The sequence below is a fragment of the Haliotis asinina genome, chromosome 12 (genome assembly GCF_037392515.1).
Source record: "Haliotis asinina isolate JCU_RB_2024 chromosome 12, JCU_Hal_asi_v2, whole genome shotgun sequence".
NCBI classification, from domain to species: domain Eukaryota; kingdom Metazoa; phylum Mollusca; class Gastropoda; order Lepetellida; family Haliotidae; genus Haliotis; species Haliotis asinina.
This window is the reverse complement of record NC_090291.1, coordinates 44,046,968-44,065,000: the sequence shown is the minus strand read 5'-3', so window position 1 is coordinate 44,065,000 and position 18,033 is coordinate 44,046,968. Positions and strand designations below refer to the sequence as shown.

The window sequence follows — 18,033 nt, the reverse complement described above, 5'->3', positions numbered from 1 at the left end:
GATACAAACGTCCGGTGCCCGTCCCATGTGCTGAGCGTTATATTGACCCAATGTCATGCACAGCTACGCATCCACCAAGTTCGATCGCCAAACGACGTGTTTGACGTTTGTCCGTGATCAGAACTGAGTGTTATGTTGACCCAGTGACATGCACAGCTATGCGTGTCCTTTCTATGTGCTGGTGAGCAGAATTGAGCGTCATGTTCTCCTAGTGTCGTGCACAGCTATGCATCTACCCAGCTCGACGTATTTCTCGCGGAGTCTTGAATCGCTAGGCTACCCAAACGTCATTGAGTGCTAGAGGAGTGAAATTAAACAAATTCCCTTTTTACTTTTATCATTTATGAAGTAAGGTCAAAATGTCACTCTGTTTCATGATTTTGTGTGAAAATACTGTCAATGGTTAGACATGCAAAACAGGGCTCTGATATCAGAAAAGCAGGGAACACAATCCGGATGTTGTATACAGAGGCAATGGTTTTCGCATTTTTCATGGCTTAGCTATCAACCTTTCCTCGTTGTCGCCATGGTGATACCCGCGACATGCCATCTTCTATTATTCAGAGTGTGTTATCGCCATTTTACAATGATAAATACGCATGACACAGTCTCACATACCCGTGAAGAGCCGGGTTAGAATTGATCATCAGCAACCCGTTGTCTGGTCCAGACTCGATTTTGTACAGACCGCCGTAATATAGCTAGAACATTGACGAATGAGGCACGTCAATCAATCACGGAAGTCGACGTCGGAGAATACGCGTCTCGATTATCGATCCACCAAAATAGGGGCGAAACTATATAACTTCATGTATTATGAAAGGGTCACCGGAATATATATTAATTACACCTGGTGATACGTAAAGTCGGTCACTCGATACTTGCTAACACAGCAGTTGAATTCTCTTACATGAGAAGGACTTCAAAGTACGGCTTTGCTTCGTGCCATATATAGAAGATACATTGTAGTGAAAGGCTCTACACATACATAAAATGGGTTCAATTAATGCACTAAGGGTTTATTTGAGACTGGGACTGTGCACGCCTTCTCGCACAAGAGAACAAACCTAATCACAGTTTTCAGGAGTGTTATACATACAGTGAAAAGCTTTGACTCAATCATTTCTGCGGATCTTTTTTTGTTCGACTCGCGTTAGTATACTGGAAACCAATACTGAGTGTTTCCCGCAATCTGATTGGTTGATTACCCTTGTCGAATAGTGTTAGATGTACCTGGAAATGGTGGCCTAATAACCATTGTTGTCTATCTCGAAGTCTCGATTTAAGGAAACTCGAAACATACCCATGGTTTCTAGTTCCGCGAGTTGACAACAAAACACTGAGTTATCGGGAGTTCGTGTCAAGCGGGGTAGCTGAAATTAACATGAATCTCAAGCGTTTCTGGTGTGATATATACCTCTGAAGTTGTTCAATCAAGGCTACAATCCAAAATCCCTCAGTATACGTTCCAAAACGTTTGATGGCAAACGTGGAGGAATTTATAAAAACTGGACGCATGAGGCAAAAGATGCGTATTTTCTCAAAATTAACTTGCACCCTACGTTCCTGTTATGTTTTTGCAGGTGAATAAATAATTGACTAGCCTTTGCATGCGTTTCAGTTTATGATTCGTTATCACATGCTCGTGATACACTGAGGACATGCTCGTGATACACTGGAGACATGCTCGTGATACACTGGAGACATGCTCGTGGTACACTGGGGACATTCTCGTGATACACTGGAGACATCCTCGTGATACACTGGCGACATGCTCGTGATACACTGGAGATATCCTCGTGATACACTGGAGACATGCTCGCGATACACTGGAGACCTGCTCGTGATACACTGGAGACATGCTCGCGATATACTGGGGACATTCTCGTGATACACTGGAGACATGCTCGCGATACACTGGCGGACATGCTCGCGATACACTGGAGACATTCTCGTGATACACTGGCGGACATGCTCGTGATACACTGGAGACATCCTCGTGATACACTGGAGACATGCTCGTGATATACTGGAGACATGCTCGCGATACACTGGAGACATGCTCGTGATACACTGGAGACATGCTCGTGATACACTGGAGACATTCTCGTGATACACTGGAGACATGCTCGTGATACACTGGAGACATCCTCGTGATACACTGGAGACATGCTCGTGATACACTGGAGACATCCTCGTGATACACTGGCGGACATGCTCGTGATACACTGGAGACATCCTCGTGATACACTGGAGACATGCTCGTGATATACTGGAGACATGCTCGCGATACACTGGAGACATGCTCGTGATACACTGGAGACATCCTCGTGATACACTGGAGACATGTTCGTGATATACTGGAGACATCCTCGTGATACAGTGGAGACATGCTCGCGATACACTGTGATACACTGGAGACATACTCGCGGTACACTGTGATACACTGGGGACATATGCTCGTGATACACTGGAGACATGCTCGTGATACACTGGAGACATGCTCGTGATACACTGAGGACATTCTCGTGATACACTGGGGACATGCTCGTGATATACTGGAGACATGCTCGTGATACACTGGAGACATGCTCGTGATACACTGGAGACACGCTCGTGATACACTGAGGACATCCTCGTGGTACACTGGGGACATGCTCGTGATACACTGGAGACATGCTCGTGATACACTGGGGACATGCTCGTGATACACTGGGGACATGCTCGTGATACACTGGAGACATGCTCGTGATACACTGGAGACATGCTCGTGATACACTGGAGACATTCTCGTGATATACTGGAGACATGCTCGTGATACACTGGGGACATTCTCGTGATACACTGGAGACATGCTCGTGATACACTGGAGACATGCTCGCGATACACTGTGATACACTGGGGACATACTCGCGGTACACTGGCGGACATACCCGTGATACACGGGCGACATTCTCGTGATACACTGGGGACATATGCTCGTGATACACTCGGGCCTCTATATTCGAGTCTGCATGCTTTGAGCAGATATTTCTAATGGAGGTGGAAATATATTGTCACTTTTATATAGTACATCTATTGTGGAGGAGGGATATAAGCTTTATTAACTATTTTCCCCTAGTAACACCTGTAGGGTACCGAGCTGAACATCATGTGTGTGCATGTCCCATCCACATTATCAGCCACTCAGCATATCCGTTTTCTGAATTTGGCGTTCCGGAATAACAAAACAATTCCTCATTCTACACATATATAACTGATTGCAGCAAACGACGAACGTGATAAGTGATGAAAGCCATAGAACCAAAACCGGAAGTTCCTTTTGTCGTCTGCCGGGTTTGTCGATGTGTTTGTCTTGTTGGTCTTGACGGAGTTCGTTTAGGTAGCAGTAGCAGTAGCAGTAGCAGTAGCAGTAGCAGTAGCAGTAGTAGTAGTTGTTAGTGGACACGTGGACCCATTAAAATCCGGGATAAAATTGTTCTTCAGCAATCCATGCTGTCTGTTAGTGGCATTTAGAAGTTGGTGTGATGAACAGGGGGATAATCCTGTGGTTATGCAACTTTTATTCAACCTTTCAACGCCGACGCTAACACCGCTATCAAGTAATGTTCAATATTGTTGGTAAAACATGTGTATGCATGAGGACATACATTTATGTTTATACAGTTGACGTACAGGCTTACAATGTTGGTGATGTTTACACTACTTTGATGAAGAACGTGCAATACATGTGTGTGCCGTTAGAGGCTTGCTAACAGGATCGTGTAAGACTTGAATTATCCTTTGTCACCACGAGCCAACTGCCTTGATAGATGCCCAAATAGCACCTAGGTGTACTGGTGGGCCACTGGTGGTGTGTCCCTCTAATTGAAGGTGGGCCAGTGGTGGCAAGCCACGGAAAGCTTCCCTGTTTGTATTACACAGTTTAATAGGCAATATATAATCGTAATGTTAGGATGGAATGAAGAAATAAAGACAGTTATCATAAATTATGAATTTTATTTTAAATGCAAATGCATACTTAATTAATTGCACAGTGAAATATACTTATCAACATAGGGGGGTACTAAACGAAAGTTTAGCTTTCTCTTTATTACTCTCCAACATAAACTGATACAAACTGCCTGTGTAGTGAAGCACACTGTCTATGAGTGAGTGAGTGAGTTTAATTTTATGCCAAACTCAGCAATATTCCAGCTATATGGTCTGTAAATAATCAAATCTGGACCAGACGATCCAATGATCAACAGCATGAGCACTGATCTGCACCATTGGGAACCGATGACCTGTCAACCAAGTCAGCGAGTCTGACCACCCGATCCCATTAGCCTCTTATGACAAGTATGGGTTGCTGAAGGCCAAATTTCTAACCCGGACCTTCATGTGTCTGTCAGAGATCTGCAGTGGAGGATCTGTTACTCTGTGTCAAAATCACAGTCTGATTGGGTTGCAAAAAGTGCTCTGGCACTACCTTTTCAACCTTTCTGCTTCTTTCTCTGCAATGAAATGAAAGGATAAATTGCTACAAGTGAAACAACAACAAAATAAAAAAAGCAAACAAAACAAAACAAAAAGAAAAAAAACAACATATTTTCATAGTTATTTAAAATGTTGAAACAATGTAAAAGGATATATAACTGTGAGAACGTTCAGTAGAGTGCCTGAATGTTTTAAACATGACTTTGATGCATTCATTTTCCCCTTTCTTCTTCTCCAAACGTTTCGTCCTTCCACCATCTCGGACGATGGCATTCTTTAGCCATACAGAGATGGCAGATTCCACATCTGGCTCTGTTGCCTTGTTCTTAGTGGCATCTACAGTCAAAGCTATTTAGCCATTAATCAACATATTTTAATTCATGACTGTCATAAGGGTCCACAGTGTTACAATGGATTTCTGGAGACAGAACTATCAAATCATGATGATCTGTAAAAAGTGACGTCAACACATTGTGATGTATATCATTAGTCATATATTGCAAGTTATGATTTGTGCTTCCATTGTTCTGTTGATTCTTTGTGTGTAGAATTAGTTATATATTTCACTGAAAAGGTAAAACTGCTTCATCACCTTTGAGGTGTCACTGGAGGCAATTCAAACTCTGGTAGACTTGGAACATGAGGCAACATGATTTTCCTCCCACTCTTGTCCTGACTGCTATGAATGAAGTCATACCAAGCAATTCATAAGCATTTAAACCTACAGCAAAACCATAATGTTCATATTCTTTGTTTTCAAGGCCATAACTAACATAAAATAATAAACTCAAATTTACAAGATACATTTCATGTTATTCATTATTATGAGTAATGTTTCAAATAGTTTAACATGGTGACTTTTTCTAAACATAAGTGACAGTAAGCCATACAAAGTCCTTAATCTCCTTTGTTGTACGCGTATAGTATTAACTGATAACACTCCCCTCTCAGTGGTGGCTCTTTCCAGATTTTGAGAGTGACCATTATCATTGTCACATAAACTGTTTGGCTCCTCCATGTACTTTTCAGGTTTGCGCCTGAAAAACAAAAACAAGTATACATATATATCATATGACCGTTTGTTTACACTGGAAACACATTAAATATACATGTATAATCTTTGTCTCCTAAATATGTCTGTATTATTACTTGCTCTTAATTTGTTTACTCCTAGTAACTGACATATGGATGTGCATGAAAAATATATATTTGTTTCTTCCTGAAAAACATTTTTCCCCATAAATGAAATAATAGGTCATTCATGTATTACATCTCTTAATTAACCTTTTCCGTGAGCTGCATTCCATATCTGTGGTGTCAAGGTCAGTGGACATTTGGCCCTAGCCTTTTTATAGTCACCTAAAATGTGAATAATATATCTGAAATTCCACAGAAGGATTACACAAAACACAAAGTGTAACTCATGAAGTTGATCCAGTCAGGCTGGTTAATATTCTTCAAGTTTTTATGAATTCTCAGCACAGAATTTCCTAACATCTTGATCACTATACAGCTTCCTTTTGAAGACAATCTGTTATTTTCCTTATGATGTACCAGGATCATATTACTACTTACAAAGCATGACATAATTAACACAGTTTCACTTAGATGCATATGATCATCTGTGCATTAGTTTGGGTAGTTAATACCAAATATGGTAAAGTGTCGGATGTACTTAATTCTAAACATTTTTATTATGTATTTTTATGTCACAAAGTATCAACTATGTGAGTATTTATTTATTTTAATGACGAGACAGAAATGAAAAATAACTTTTTGACTTACCACACTCTTACAGAATGGAAGTGATTGGGTATTCTGCCCATTCGGATTGAGGTGCATGCTCCCTTTCAATTGCTTTTGTGAGGGTTAGGCCTCTCAAGTGGTCAGGCCAGTAGCACGTTTTCGCTTCTCTTTTCATCCATGATTTTGGGACGACTTCAACTAAATCTTCCTCAAGTAGCACAATTCTGTACATTGTAGCTCTGTAATAGTTCAAGTTCTCTTAAGATTCCCAGGGTTTGACAAATATGCTGGTCAAATGATAGAAAATTTAGACTTATACTTTACCATTGTATTTAAATGGTGGGATTCTGGCCAGTGCAAATATTTACTGATTTCACCCTTCAAGATATAAACACTATTGTCATCAAGCAAGTGTGAAACAACAAAATAAAACTCAGCTAATGATGGTAAATTCTGTATCCACTAAGTAAACCGTGAAAACAAGTATTTTTAGCTGTTGTATTTAATTCAAAGTTTTGGCTTATTACCTATGAAAATTACTTTGGGGCCAATGATTCCTCCTGCCCAATGGATACCACAAAAACTTGCAATTTGTCAAACCCTGGATACACAACTTACAAATATCTCTTAAACAATAATAAACACAGTAGGAAAATGAATTCAAATGTACAACGTTCAGCATGCTCAAACAACCACCTTTGAAGGTGTAACACATCTAAATCATGGGAATAGCCACAAATGCTTCTTTCATTGGTAAGAGAACAAATTTACTTTGTCTTAAACACATCTGAACATTCAGATAAGTCGCTAACAATAGATATATGAATTTCAAAGGAATCAAATGGGTAATTGAAAAGGCTTTGTCAAGTACAAAATTTCTGACAGACACAGAATCATAAATCATCCTTACATACTATGATGTAATAATAAATGTATTCTCTCCAATAAAGATGACATTATCAGGAACAGTTAGCGATAGTAAAAATTTTGACATGTGAATTTGTTCAAATTGAATACAAGGCATTGAAATATTGTGGAGATGTCCTTGTGAATGTTTCTTTTTGCAGAAAATCTCATTCTCTCTTTTGCGTGACTCAAGATACATCCTTTCAGTTAGACGTCGCACAACTTGTGCTAGGGGAAACTTAGGCTTTCGGATTAATTTCTTTGAAACCTGCAGGTAGTTTCCACATGGGAAACTTGAAAAATTATGCAGAGGACCAAATTGGTTTGACATTTTGGGGAGATGAATTAATGCATGAACATTGTAGATCATCATTTCCTTCCCATACAGTTAAGAAAATTTTGTACAAAATATATAAAAATATTTCCTACATGATCACTGCATTGTTTGTAAAGCTTCTCATTGCACAGTAAACACACCCCAGCAGAAAGCACCATGAAATTCTTATAAACAATGTCAGAAAGAACTCCTTTCAAGGCAACAGGTCCAGTGTATAAGAGAAATGTTCTAACTTCAGTAGCTTTCCATCTTTCAATGTCAGCAATTTTTCTTCCTTTATGAGCAAATTCTCTTGGCAAGAATGTGCCTAAGGCCATGAGAGCATTTGATAGTGAGAGTTTTGCTGCACTTCCAATACGAACATGCAGTGGCCCACTTATGGAAGGTTGATGACCTTTTTGACGATTTCTAAACAGATGAGATGCATGTAATCTAGAGGAAACTGACTAACCATCCCTATATTTAAATCTTTCAACCAAGATTCATAGGAAAGGTCATTCTGTGCATGTAGTAATTCCCTCTTTGCACACAGAAATCACAGCCATGATAGCCACTCTGACCTCAGTGCACTTCACAAATGGTCGTGCCGGTGTGTCACAAACAAAGTTTTCTATGGAAACTTTGTATGTTTTATTGTCAAATGATATGCCATTTTCATTAATAGCTTTCATCTCATCGATAAAAAAATGGAAGGTTATCATTAGCATCAGACGGTTTGGATGACCCAACCCATAATCCAATTACAAAGAGTTCTGGGTTGACCCCCTGTCGAATCATTCCAAGAATTGGCCAGAATGAGTGGCTGGTGCTTTTAAAAAGGGGCAAACTATCTATATTGAGCTGAAGGAGTATTGTATAAAAATGATGCAGGTATCTTGAATGTGAAAGTTTTAGCATGTTAGCATGAACTAAGGGCGTTCCACTTGTCAGTATCCATTCCCTGATTTTATCAGTAAAAATTCACCCTCTTCATCAGTCAACTCTACATGACTATCAGAGACAGAACTGTTATCTGTTCTGTTATCCCTGTTACGGGAGGAATGGTCATCATCACTAGCCTCTTCAGTGTCTACATGTAATTCTATACATTGATCATCTTTGGCCATACAGTCATCACTCTAGAAGAAACTGTGTGCTCTCAGACTACCAACAGTGCAGTTCTCTCCACCCCTATTTCTTGAATGTTGAATGCAGTTCTAAATCCTGAACTACTGCTTCAGCCTCAGCAGCTGCATGTCTATGAATTGTCCTTTCAGATACCCTGTAATGTTCATTCATTCTTACATGCTCTCGATAAGTGTCAGGAACAGGATTGTCTGGTCCAGTCTTCACCATGTATAGTCTGCCGCTACAGACTGGAACAGCTCTGGCGTCAAACCAACAAATCTCTTGTTTGAATGCTGCTTGTTCAGCCTATAAGTAACATCGGATACCTCGATATGGATAACTGTATCCGTGTAGAAACACATTAAGTGTTTTGTTTGTTCCGTAATGCCTCACTCAGTCACATTCCAGGTAAATGGAGGCGGCCTGTAGACAATCGAGTCTGGACAATCCAGTGATCAACATCATGAGCATCACTCTAACTTCTAAGCAATCGTGGGATGAAATCACATGTGTCAGAAAAGTCAGCAATCCTGACCACCCGATCCCAAAAGACATCAGGTCGTGTCATATACATTCTGTTGTGCATTTGAAACAAAAATACAAGATTTTGTTCGTCAGTTTCGAACGCACACGTATCGATACAACGTTCACCGTACTTGAAAACTTAAACACGGTAACAGGATTAGAGTTATCTTCTCTTAGTATATTTGAAGATGGCTGACCCTGACTCTTGTGTGAAAAGTAATGAAAATATTTTAACAGATTCTTTTCTCCATTTGGAAGAAATAGACGTGAATCTGTACAGGTAGTTTCAGCTTTGAAAAGTCCGTTAAGCAACTAAACCTAACTAATGCCACACGTCATTCCTGTGTAGTGGACACTTTACCTGTTGATTTTGAGTTTTACCGTAAGAAAGCCCTGAGTGAAACGGACATAAAATATTAAGCTCCATGCAGGTACCTTAGTCAAGACAATGTACAGAGCATAAGAGTCTCTGATTACGGGGCATTGTGTATTGTTTAAATGCAGGGATCTTCATTTACTTTTGAGTAATTAGGATTAAAAGATTCTCTAAGGAATTTATAATGGTTGAACTCGTGAATTATGTAGGTAACGGTTTTGTAGGTAACATGGCTAGATCGGACTTTGACCAGACTGGTTAATTGATTCGGCTGTCATGACTAAGCATCATAGGCACCTTTGTCTCCTTACACGGGTACAATGTGTGAAGTTCATTTCTTCCGCACCCCATGATATTTCTGAAATATTGGTGCAAGCTATGTATAACTTCATTCAACATCCTCACTCACATCAGAGACCATATAATATAATATCATGACAAGTTCAAGTTCTCAAGTCATTGCTTCATTCCCTCTCAATCTACTGTGAAAGAAACGGTCAAATGGTCACAAAATCAACTATATGGTTTTAGTAGTTCTGAGTAGCTTTCCTTTGCAAAAAAAAACATATTATAATGTGCCTCTGTCTCCGTACGGCTCCGAAAGCGTTATCACTGTCAGCCCCAAACTGGCATTCAAACAAACATTACTATAACCCTTTATTGGATAACGTGTAATCGTGTTTCGTTTCGACTATCAGCTTCATAAAGTTACGCAAATTAATATGAAATCAAAATCAGAGACTAATAGCGTCATTTAGTGAACCACGAACCAGTGGCAACGGATACTTAAAACAAAATCTAGAGGTTATGTGATGAAGTTCAGCTAACATCGGGGATATTGACAACAGTACTGTTACGTGACTGGCCTAAAACGGCACGGATTTCGCGAACGATACACATTTTCAGCGATTTTGTCAGTTGACATGTGCGACAGTTGAAAAGTTGACATCTTCTGAGAGACAAGATAGAGATTACGATTATTGTAATCAGTTTATTGGAGCTGTTCATGTAATCTTTGACTGTCAGTCGCAGCCGGTGAAATCCAGCTAAGGAATTAACTCTCGGTCCGGATATTACGCAATATTGTTTACGTGGTTACCAGAGTGTTCATTTGCGAATGTCTGCGCATCTGCTGCGCATGTGTTCCGGTAACCGGAAGTTAGCAGCAGGGTGTCGATGTGTATCAGTTACATGCCAGACCGTAGCGCTGATGTTTAATGATGAACTGTTGGAGAGGGCCGTCCCTCTATTATATGGTCTCTGCTCACATATACTGTCTTGTACCATCAATTTTTTTTTCAAAGTTGAAATGGGCTTATGCCAGTGGAACTCATATTTGAACAATATGCTTTCTGTTTTGTTAATCATGCAAAGTGCTCAATTACTATTTGTCAGGGTGGAGACACGTAAAGGGTTGCGTTAGAATATTGACCTTCAGTAACACATGCTTGTCATAAAAGGCAACTAACAGAATAGGGTGTTCAGGCTTACTGACTTGGTTAACTCACCACATCGGTTCCCAGTTGTGCAGATAGATACTTATGCTGTTGATCTCGGGATGGTCTGGTCCAGTCTCAGTTATCTACAGACCACTGGGATATAACTTGAATATTGCTGAGTGGGGTGTAAAACATTCACTCACTTGTCAGGTGGCTGTGTCCTCGAAGGAATTTTAAATATTCTAAAATTATTGTCTCCCAGAGAGGGTATATAAGACCAAGTCTTTCAAAGTATTTTTGATCTGACCAAGTATGTTTTGTATTTATGGTAGTATTTATCTTTGTTTAAATTAATGGCTAAATTTGTCTAACTGCCAACAGCTGAAGTGATGATGTTAATCCAGCTAAGGTCCATACAGGTAGCAAAACTCCCCAGGGTCCCCAATATAGTGATCTTCCTTCAACTGTATGCGACCTATAGACCATTTTTATTTTATATTGTTGAAGGTATGAATAGTGTCCCATGACTGAATGCTAGTTAAAGTGTAAATCTGTGATAGACTAGATATTTTATTTCCATTGCAGACAGTATATATGTATATGTAATGACTTATTTTGTTATATATTTACATAGCTAAAAGTTTAGTGTTGCGGGTATCCTGATCACATTCCTGATCACATTCCTGATCACATTCCTGATCACATTTATGTTTTTAGGGGTGTAAATTTGTTCCATCCAACCGGGGCAAGGTCAGTGTATGGAGGTCAGGTCGTGGGACATGCCTTGCGAGCAGCTTACACAACAGTTCCAGCCGAGCACCATGTCCACAGTGTACATTGCTACTTCCTGAAGGGAGGTGTGTGGAATGCTAGCAATAAGCAGAGCTTAAACTCTTATTTATTGTTAAGTGATGATGATGATGATGATGATGATGATGATGATGATGATGATGATGGTGCATGATATCAGCTGCTTTTTTATGTCATTTTCAGATAACACTCCAATGTTTTTGATTTTTTTCAGTAGTAAGAACATTTTATGTTACTTGTGAAATTTAGCAAATGAAAATTAATTTGTGTCTCTAAGGAGGAAAATATATCAAACCCAAATTTCAGCTGGTTTTTATGTCATTCTCAGATAACACTATCCAAAGTCAGTGATTATTTTTTCAATAGTAAGGCCATTTTATGTTAATTGTAAAAGTTAGTAAATGAAAATTAGAAACTGACATTATTATCAACCGAAATAAGGAGGAATAGTTCATCAATTATCTCTGATGGTTTTTCTTTGATGTTAGGAAGTGCAGACACCCCCATCCTGTACTATGTGGACCACACGCGTGAGGGTCGGACATACTGCAACCGCAATGTCAAGGCCATACAAGATGGAGCAGCCATCTTCACGATGCAGGCATCCTTCAAGAAAGCAGAGACTGACCTTTACACTCACCAGTACTCCATGCCTGTTGTGCCGGGGCCAGAAGGACTGCTGTCTAATCTGGAAATCATGGAGAGGCAGCTGAAGTCAGTCTCATTCATTCAGCCATTCGGTCGATCATTTGCTTGTTCATTCATTCCCTGTGCAGATCCAATTTAGAATTGGTTGGTCTTAAGTAACCCATGCTTGTCTTAAGATGCAACTAGCTGACAGTCTTCGTGATTAGTTTGACACATGTCATTGTATCCCAATTGCTTAGAACAGTGCTCAGGATACTGATCACTGGACTGTCTGGTCCAGACTCAATTATTTACTGACTGCTGCCATATAACTGGAATAATGTAGCATTCATTCATTCATTCATTCATTCATTCATTCATTCATTCATTCATTCATTCATTCATTCATTCATTCATTCATTCATTCATTCATTTAGGTTTTAAATTAACCTAGGACTGGAATAAACATTCGTTAAAATGATATGTCAAGGTAATGTCAGTCTTCAAAAATTTTAATAAGTATTAAATAGATAAATATGAATATTGTTTTTAAAAGAGGAGTGATAATGTTACTGCTCTTTTATTAACATTGTTTAAGGCATTAGTTTTACACAGATATTCTTCACCATACACATAGCATTAATGGATAGTGAGAAATCTCTTGTGGTGTGAATATTGTGGTGTGACATGTTTTTATCATATTGTATTTCACAGGTGTATATATGTGATTCAACTATCCCCACCTTGGTCATGTATGACATTATCAGGATGGAGCTCGTATTTTCCAGGTCAGACAGTGTGTCAGAAAGGAGGAAGCAATATTTAGAAAAGAAACTGACAGAAAAAGTGACAACTGAAACACGACCAGTGAAAGTGCAGTATACTTCAAGAGAGGAACCAATGGCTCCCATCTCCTACAGCTGGGTCCGGGCTGTTGGACATATAGGTACTGATAAAGAACACCTCTCTTAACTTCTGTACCAGGTTGTGAATACCTCCCTTGACTTCATTATGTACAGGAATGTTTAGCTGTCAGCTGTGTGTAGTTCTCTGTCAGGAGCGTGTAGCTGTATATCAGGGGTAGGTAGGTGTCAGTGAGGGGTTTGTAGATGTCTTTGAGGGTAGAGTAGCCGTCTGTCAGCTGTGTGTATCTTACTTTCAGGGATGTAGCTGTCTGTCAGCTGTGTACTTGTCTGTCAGGAGTGAGCTACGAGGGGATGTCAATAAGTTTTGAGCCTTGCATAGAAAAACACAAAATATTGGTATGAACCGCATTTATTTTTCAACATAGTCCCCTTGTGAGTCAAGACACTTGTGCCATCTTTTCTGCCAGACACTGATGCCATCTCTGTAGAAGGCGCCATTTTGGTCCTCAAACCAAGCCTCAGTAGCAACAATAAGCTCATTATCATCCTGAAATCTACAACCACGCAAGTGTTATTTGAGATTTGGGAACAGATGGTAATCGCCTGGTGCCAGGTCTTGAGAGTAGGGGGGATGCTGCAAGATTTCGTACCCGCATTCCTGGACAGCAGCGGCTGCAACGCGAGAGAGGTGTACTGGAGCATTGTCTTGATGTAGAAGAATACCACATCTGATCTTGCCCTGGCGCTACTCCTTGATTGACTGTCGCACTTGCCTCAACAAGTTAGCATAATATTCCACCTTCATTGTTCTTCCTTTTGGTAAGTAATCTATGTGGATGACGTCTTTGCTATCCCAGAAGACTGTTGCCATTACCTTCTGCACTGATCTGGAGGCTTTGAACTTTTTGGTCCTGGGAGAAGTGACATGTTTCCATTCCATGGATTCTTGTTTGCTCTCAGGATCATAGTGGTGGATCCAGGTTTCATCACAGGTTACTAGCCTAAAGTGAAAATCTTCTGGATTCTTGTTGTATCTGGTTAGCATGGAGTTGCTTATGGTGACCCTTGTTTGCTTCATTTCATCTGTAAGCATTCTTGGCACCCATCTTGCGCACACCTTAGACATGACGAGATGTTCATGAAGAATTGTACTTGACACATCCTTGTGAAATGCCTGTGGTTTCCTCTAACTCGTGGAGTGTGATCCGACGATTTTCCAGCACAAGTCTATGCACTCTGTCAATGTTTTCCTGACTAGTGCTTGTTGTTGGGAGACCTGGGCAGGGGTCATCTTCAAGACTCTCTCTACCATGCTTAAATTCATTGACCCATCGTTTGATGGTAGCAGATGAAGGGGAAGACTTCCCATGAAATGCTGAAAGCATTTCTCCAATGTTCTTCGCCGAGTTTCTTCAAGAACTAAAAACTTAATTACTGCTCTATACTCAATTTTAATCAGTTTCACTGCCGTGAGGGAGGTCTCTTTCTGTCAATGTGAGCTTTTCAATAACTTCTGAGAGTAGGATACCAAAACTTATATATCACATCAGCTAAGCCCCAAGGTTCAATGTCACACCATAGGCTGTGGCACCTGGGTATGAAATGTGCTCAAGGCTCAAAACTTATTGACATCCCCTCGTATCGGGAAAATACTTGTATGGCAGGAGTGAAGCTGTCAAGGGTGTGTAGCTGTCAGTCAGGAGTGAAGCACTGAGGTGTGTGTAGCTGTCTGTCTGGAATGTAGGTGTATGTCATGGGTGTGTAGCTGTCGTGTCAGGAGTGTGTAGCTGTCTGTCAGGAGTGTGTAGCTGTCTGTTAGGTAGGTAGCTGTCTGTCAGGAGTGTGTAAGCATCTGTCAGGGATATGTAGTTTTCTGTCAGGAGTGTAGCTGTATGTCATTATTGTGTAGCTGTCTGTCAGGAGTGTAGCTGTGTTACTGTCTACTCACCAGGTGATGACTACAGGATACATCATTGTGTAGCTGTTTATCTATCTGACTCTATCCTGGATGTCGCAACCTTCCCTGGTGCAATCCATGGAGAGAAAAGTAGAAGTAGGATGTTCATGACATCGCTGGATCACTCTGTATGGTTCCATAACCCGTTCCGTATAGATGAATGGATGCTCTATGAGAAGGAGTGTCCACATTGTGGTAAGTTGGCAAGCATAACTTTCATTTATATTGTCATGGTACTAACACAAAGCAATCATAGTACTGTGACCATCGGAAGTCTTTGTTAGATGAATGGACTTACCATTGTCTTAACACTAAGACTGCTTTTGGCATGTTGGCAATGAAATTATTAAGATGAAGTAAAAGGGATATTAGCCTATTAGTTGTCCTCGAGTATTCAGGCTGTATAAGCAGATGCGTCCAGGGTATTTGCTGGAACGGAACCAAAGATGGATGGATGGATGGATGGATGGGTGGGTGGGTGGTTGAGTGAGTGAGTGAGTGAGTGAGTTTTACGCCACTTTTAGCAATATTCCAGCAATATCACGGCCGGGGACACCAGAAAATGGACTTCACATATTGTACCCATGTGGGGAATCGAACGTAGGGTCTTCAGCATGACGAGCGAACGCTTTACCACTAGGCTACCCCATCGCCCCACCAAGTATGAATATTGTCTGCCATATATATACTACTCACATGACGTAAAAGGACACCCATTTTGTTTCATGTTGATTTTTTGGTTATCATGATGGCATATTAGCTACAGCCTGTCAAAAAGATTGAATTTTGAGCAGTATTTCAGTCCTTCATCAGTGGGACAATTAGAATATTATTACCCAGTGTTATGCAGAATAGAAAACTGTTTACAGAATCGGGACCAAATATTTTACTAGGGATTAGGGCTGCGAAAAATAACTGGTTTACTGGTATTTACTGGTTCAGTCATGAACACTATACGTTGCAGCCCTACCGCTCAATCCATGTTTATGTTAGATAATGATCTTGATCATTGTACCTAAGCCATGATGTCTGTTAATAGTTATCTGTGATATGGTTCGAGTGTAGTGAGTTTAGTTTTATGCTACTTTTAGCCATATTCCAGCAATGTAGGGACTCCAGAAATAGGCTTCACACATTGTACCACATGAAGGGAATCAAACCCATGTCATATATGGTGTGACGAGTGACAGCTTTAACCACTTGGCTACCCCACTGCCCAGTGATTTATTATAACTGACAGTAGCACTGAGCAATATTCACTCATTTACATCATATCTAAACTAGTTTCTAACCCTTTGCCTTTCTCAGGTGATGGGCGGGCAATAACGCTTGGTCGACTGTGGAAGAGAGACGGCACACTAGCCATGTCGGTAGCCCAGGAGGGAGTCATGAGAACATTCAAGTCCAGTTTATGATGCACATATGAGCACAGACTAGCCTCTTGATTGACTATTACTCCAGATGTCCTTTCTCGGTTTACTTCATGATTACTGCAAGGGCATATCTACACAAAAATACTTAGTGTGTCCTGGTTGTGGAGGACTTGATAATCAAACCAGACATGATGTAAATTTATTCTCAAAGATCAAATGGTTGAAAATAGATGTCACGTGATCGTTGAGCAAACTGGAAGTATTTGAATGCAGGGGTGCAGATTTTTTTCTATACAGGTAGAATATGCAAAGAAAATTTCAAATTATGCATTGAAAAATAATTGTTATGGACAAATTACACATTTAAAATGTCAGATACGCTAAAAGTTTAAAACATATATGCGTACAGAATATTTTACAAAAATCACTTTCGTAATGAAAAAGACATTGATTGCTATGAACTTGTATTGTTAGTATAGGACTGGTGTCATAGTGTAAGTTCAGGATGAGCAATTTAAAAAAATCATATTCCATTATCTTTAAGTTAGTTTAGATTCGGTATAGTAGCACAAACCTGCTAAGTAAACCTGCTCAATGACATATACTTAAGTGAGTAAAATCATTAAATACCCACACACTTACAGTTTGTCTGTCTGTCTGTCTGTCTCATATTTGAAGCAGTGGGTAAGAGATAATGAAATACCCACTCACCATCAATATAATACCCACTCCCAAAAAACAGTGGGTGCAGTACCCACATGAACTAAGTCTTATCTGGAGTTCTGTGAATAGATACTGGGCAGTAACATTACCATCTGTGTTGCTGTGTTGTGTTTACATGTGAAAAGCAAAACCATATCACAGACTGGTCAGAAGTTGGATAGGACACTTGTAGGAGCAGGGCTGCTATTGTTATAAATACGGTACAGTCTAGACTATGAGTCCTCCAACCTCCATTTTGGGGAGGCTGTGGTAGCTGAGTGGGTTAAGCAGCTGAGTTTGTGTGCTGTCGATTAGGTGCATGACACAGAGAGTGTGGGTTTGAATCCCAGATGGAACTTAACCCAGCAAAAGTACTAGAATCTGTACTTTACATAGAAAGTGTAATCATAAAAATTTGACGTTACATTTGACCACTTTTCTGAATGGCATTGTGTATTCATAATGATGATTTGTACATTTGTTTTTCTGAACAATTTTATGTAGAACACTGTCATAGCTGTCTTTCATTTGTTTTCCCACAAACATCCTGTGAAACCTTATCACAAATTTCGAATATGGATCACTATGCAGTATTACAGAAATATTGTGTTTGCGTACATTTTGCATATTTTAATTCATGTTTGTATGAAGTGATACAGATAACTTTTCTTTTTTCATTTGTTTTAATCATGTTTACTTGATAAACTGATTATTTCACTGACAAGATTAGAATATATGTATACTTTTCATTTGATGTGTTGATACTGAAGTTTCTAGTCAGTG

At 39.9% G+C, this 18,033-nt stretch overlaps 1 protein-coding gene across 1 annotated transcript; it reads left to right on the top strand.

Moving 5' to 3' along the window:
• The first annotated feature begins 9,281 nt into the window (after nucleotides 1-9,281).
• LOC137258218 (acyl-coenzyme A thioesterase 8-like) lies at nucleotides 9,282-18,000 on the top strand. The gene is made up of 6 exons (XM_067795811.1): nucleotides 9,282-9,380; nucleotides 11,633-11,772; nucleotides 12,214-12,439; nucleotides 13,141-13,298; nucleotides 15,170-15,370; nucleotides 16,484-18,000. The coding sequence occupies exons 1-6, from the start codon at nucleotides 9,289-9,291 to the stop codon at nucleotides 16,588-16,590; spliced, it is 924 nt and encodes a 307-aa protein (XP_067651912.1). The 5' UTR covers nucleotides 9,282-9,288; the 3' UTR covers nucleotides 16,591-18,000.
• The last annotated feature ends 33 nt before the right edge of the window (nucleotides 18,001-18,033 follow it).

Excerpts from the sequence above, each read along its gene's own strand:
- LOC137258218 (XM_067795811.1), top strand. The coding sequence starts at position 9,289 with ATGGCTGACCCTGACTCTTGTGTGAAAAGTAATGAAAATATTTTAACA. Across the intron at positions 9,381-11,632 it reads ATAGACGTGAATCTGTACAG|GGGTGTAAATTTGTTCCATC; the intron begins GTAGTTTCAGCT and ends TTATGTTTTTAG. Across the intron at positions 13,299-15,169 it reads CCGGGCTGTTGGACATATAG|GTGATGACTACAGGATACAT; the intron begins GTACTGATAAAG and ends TCTACTCACCAG.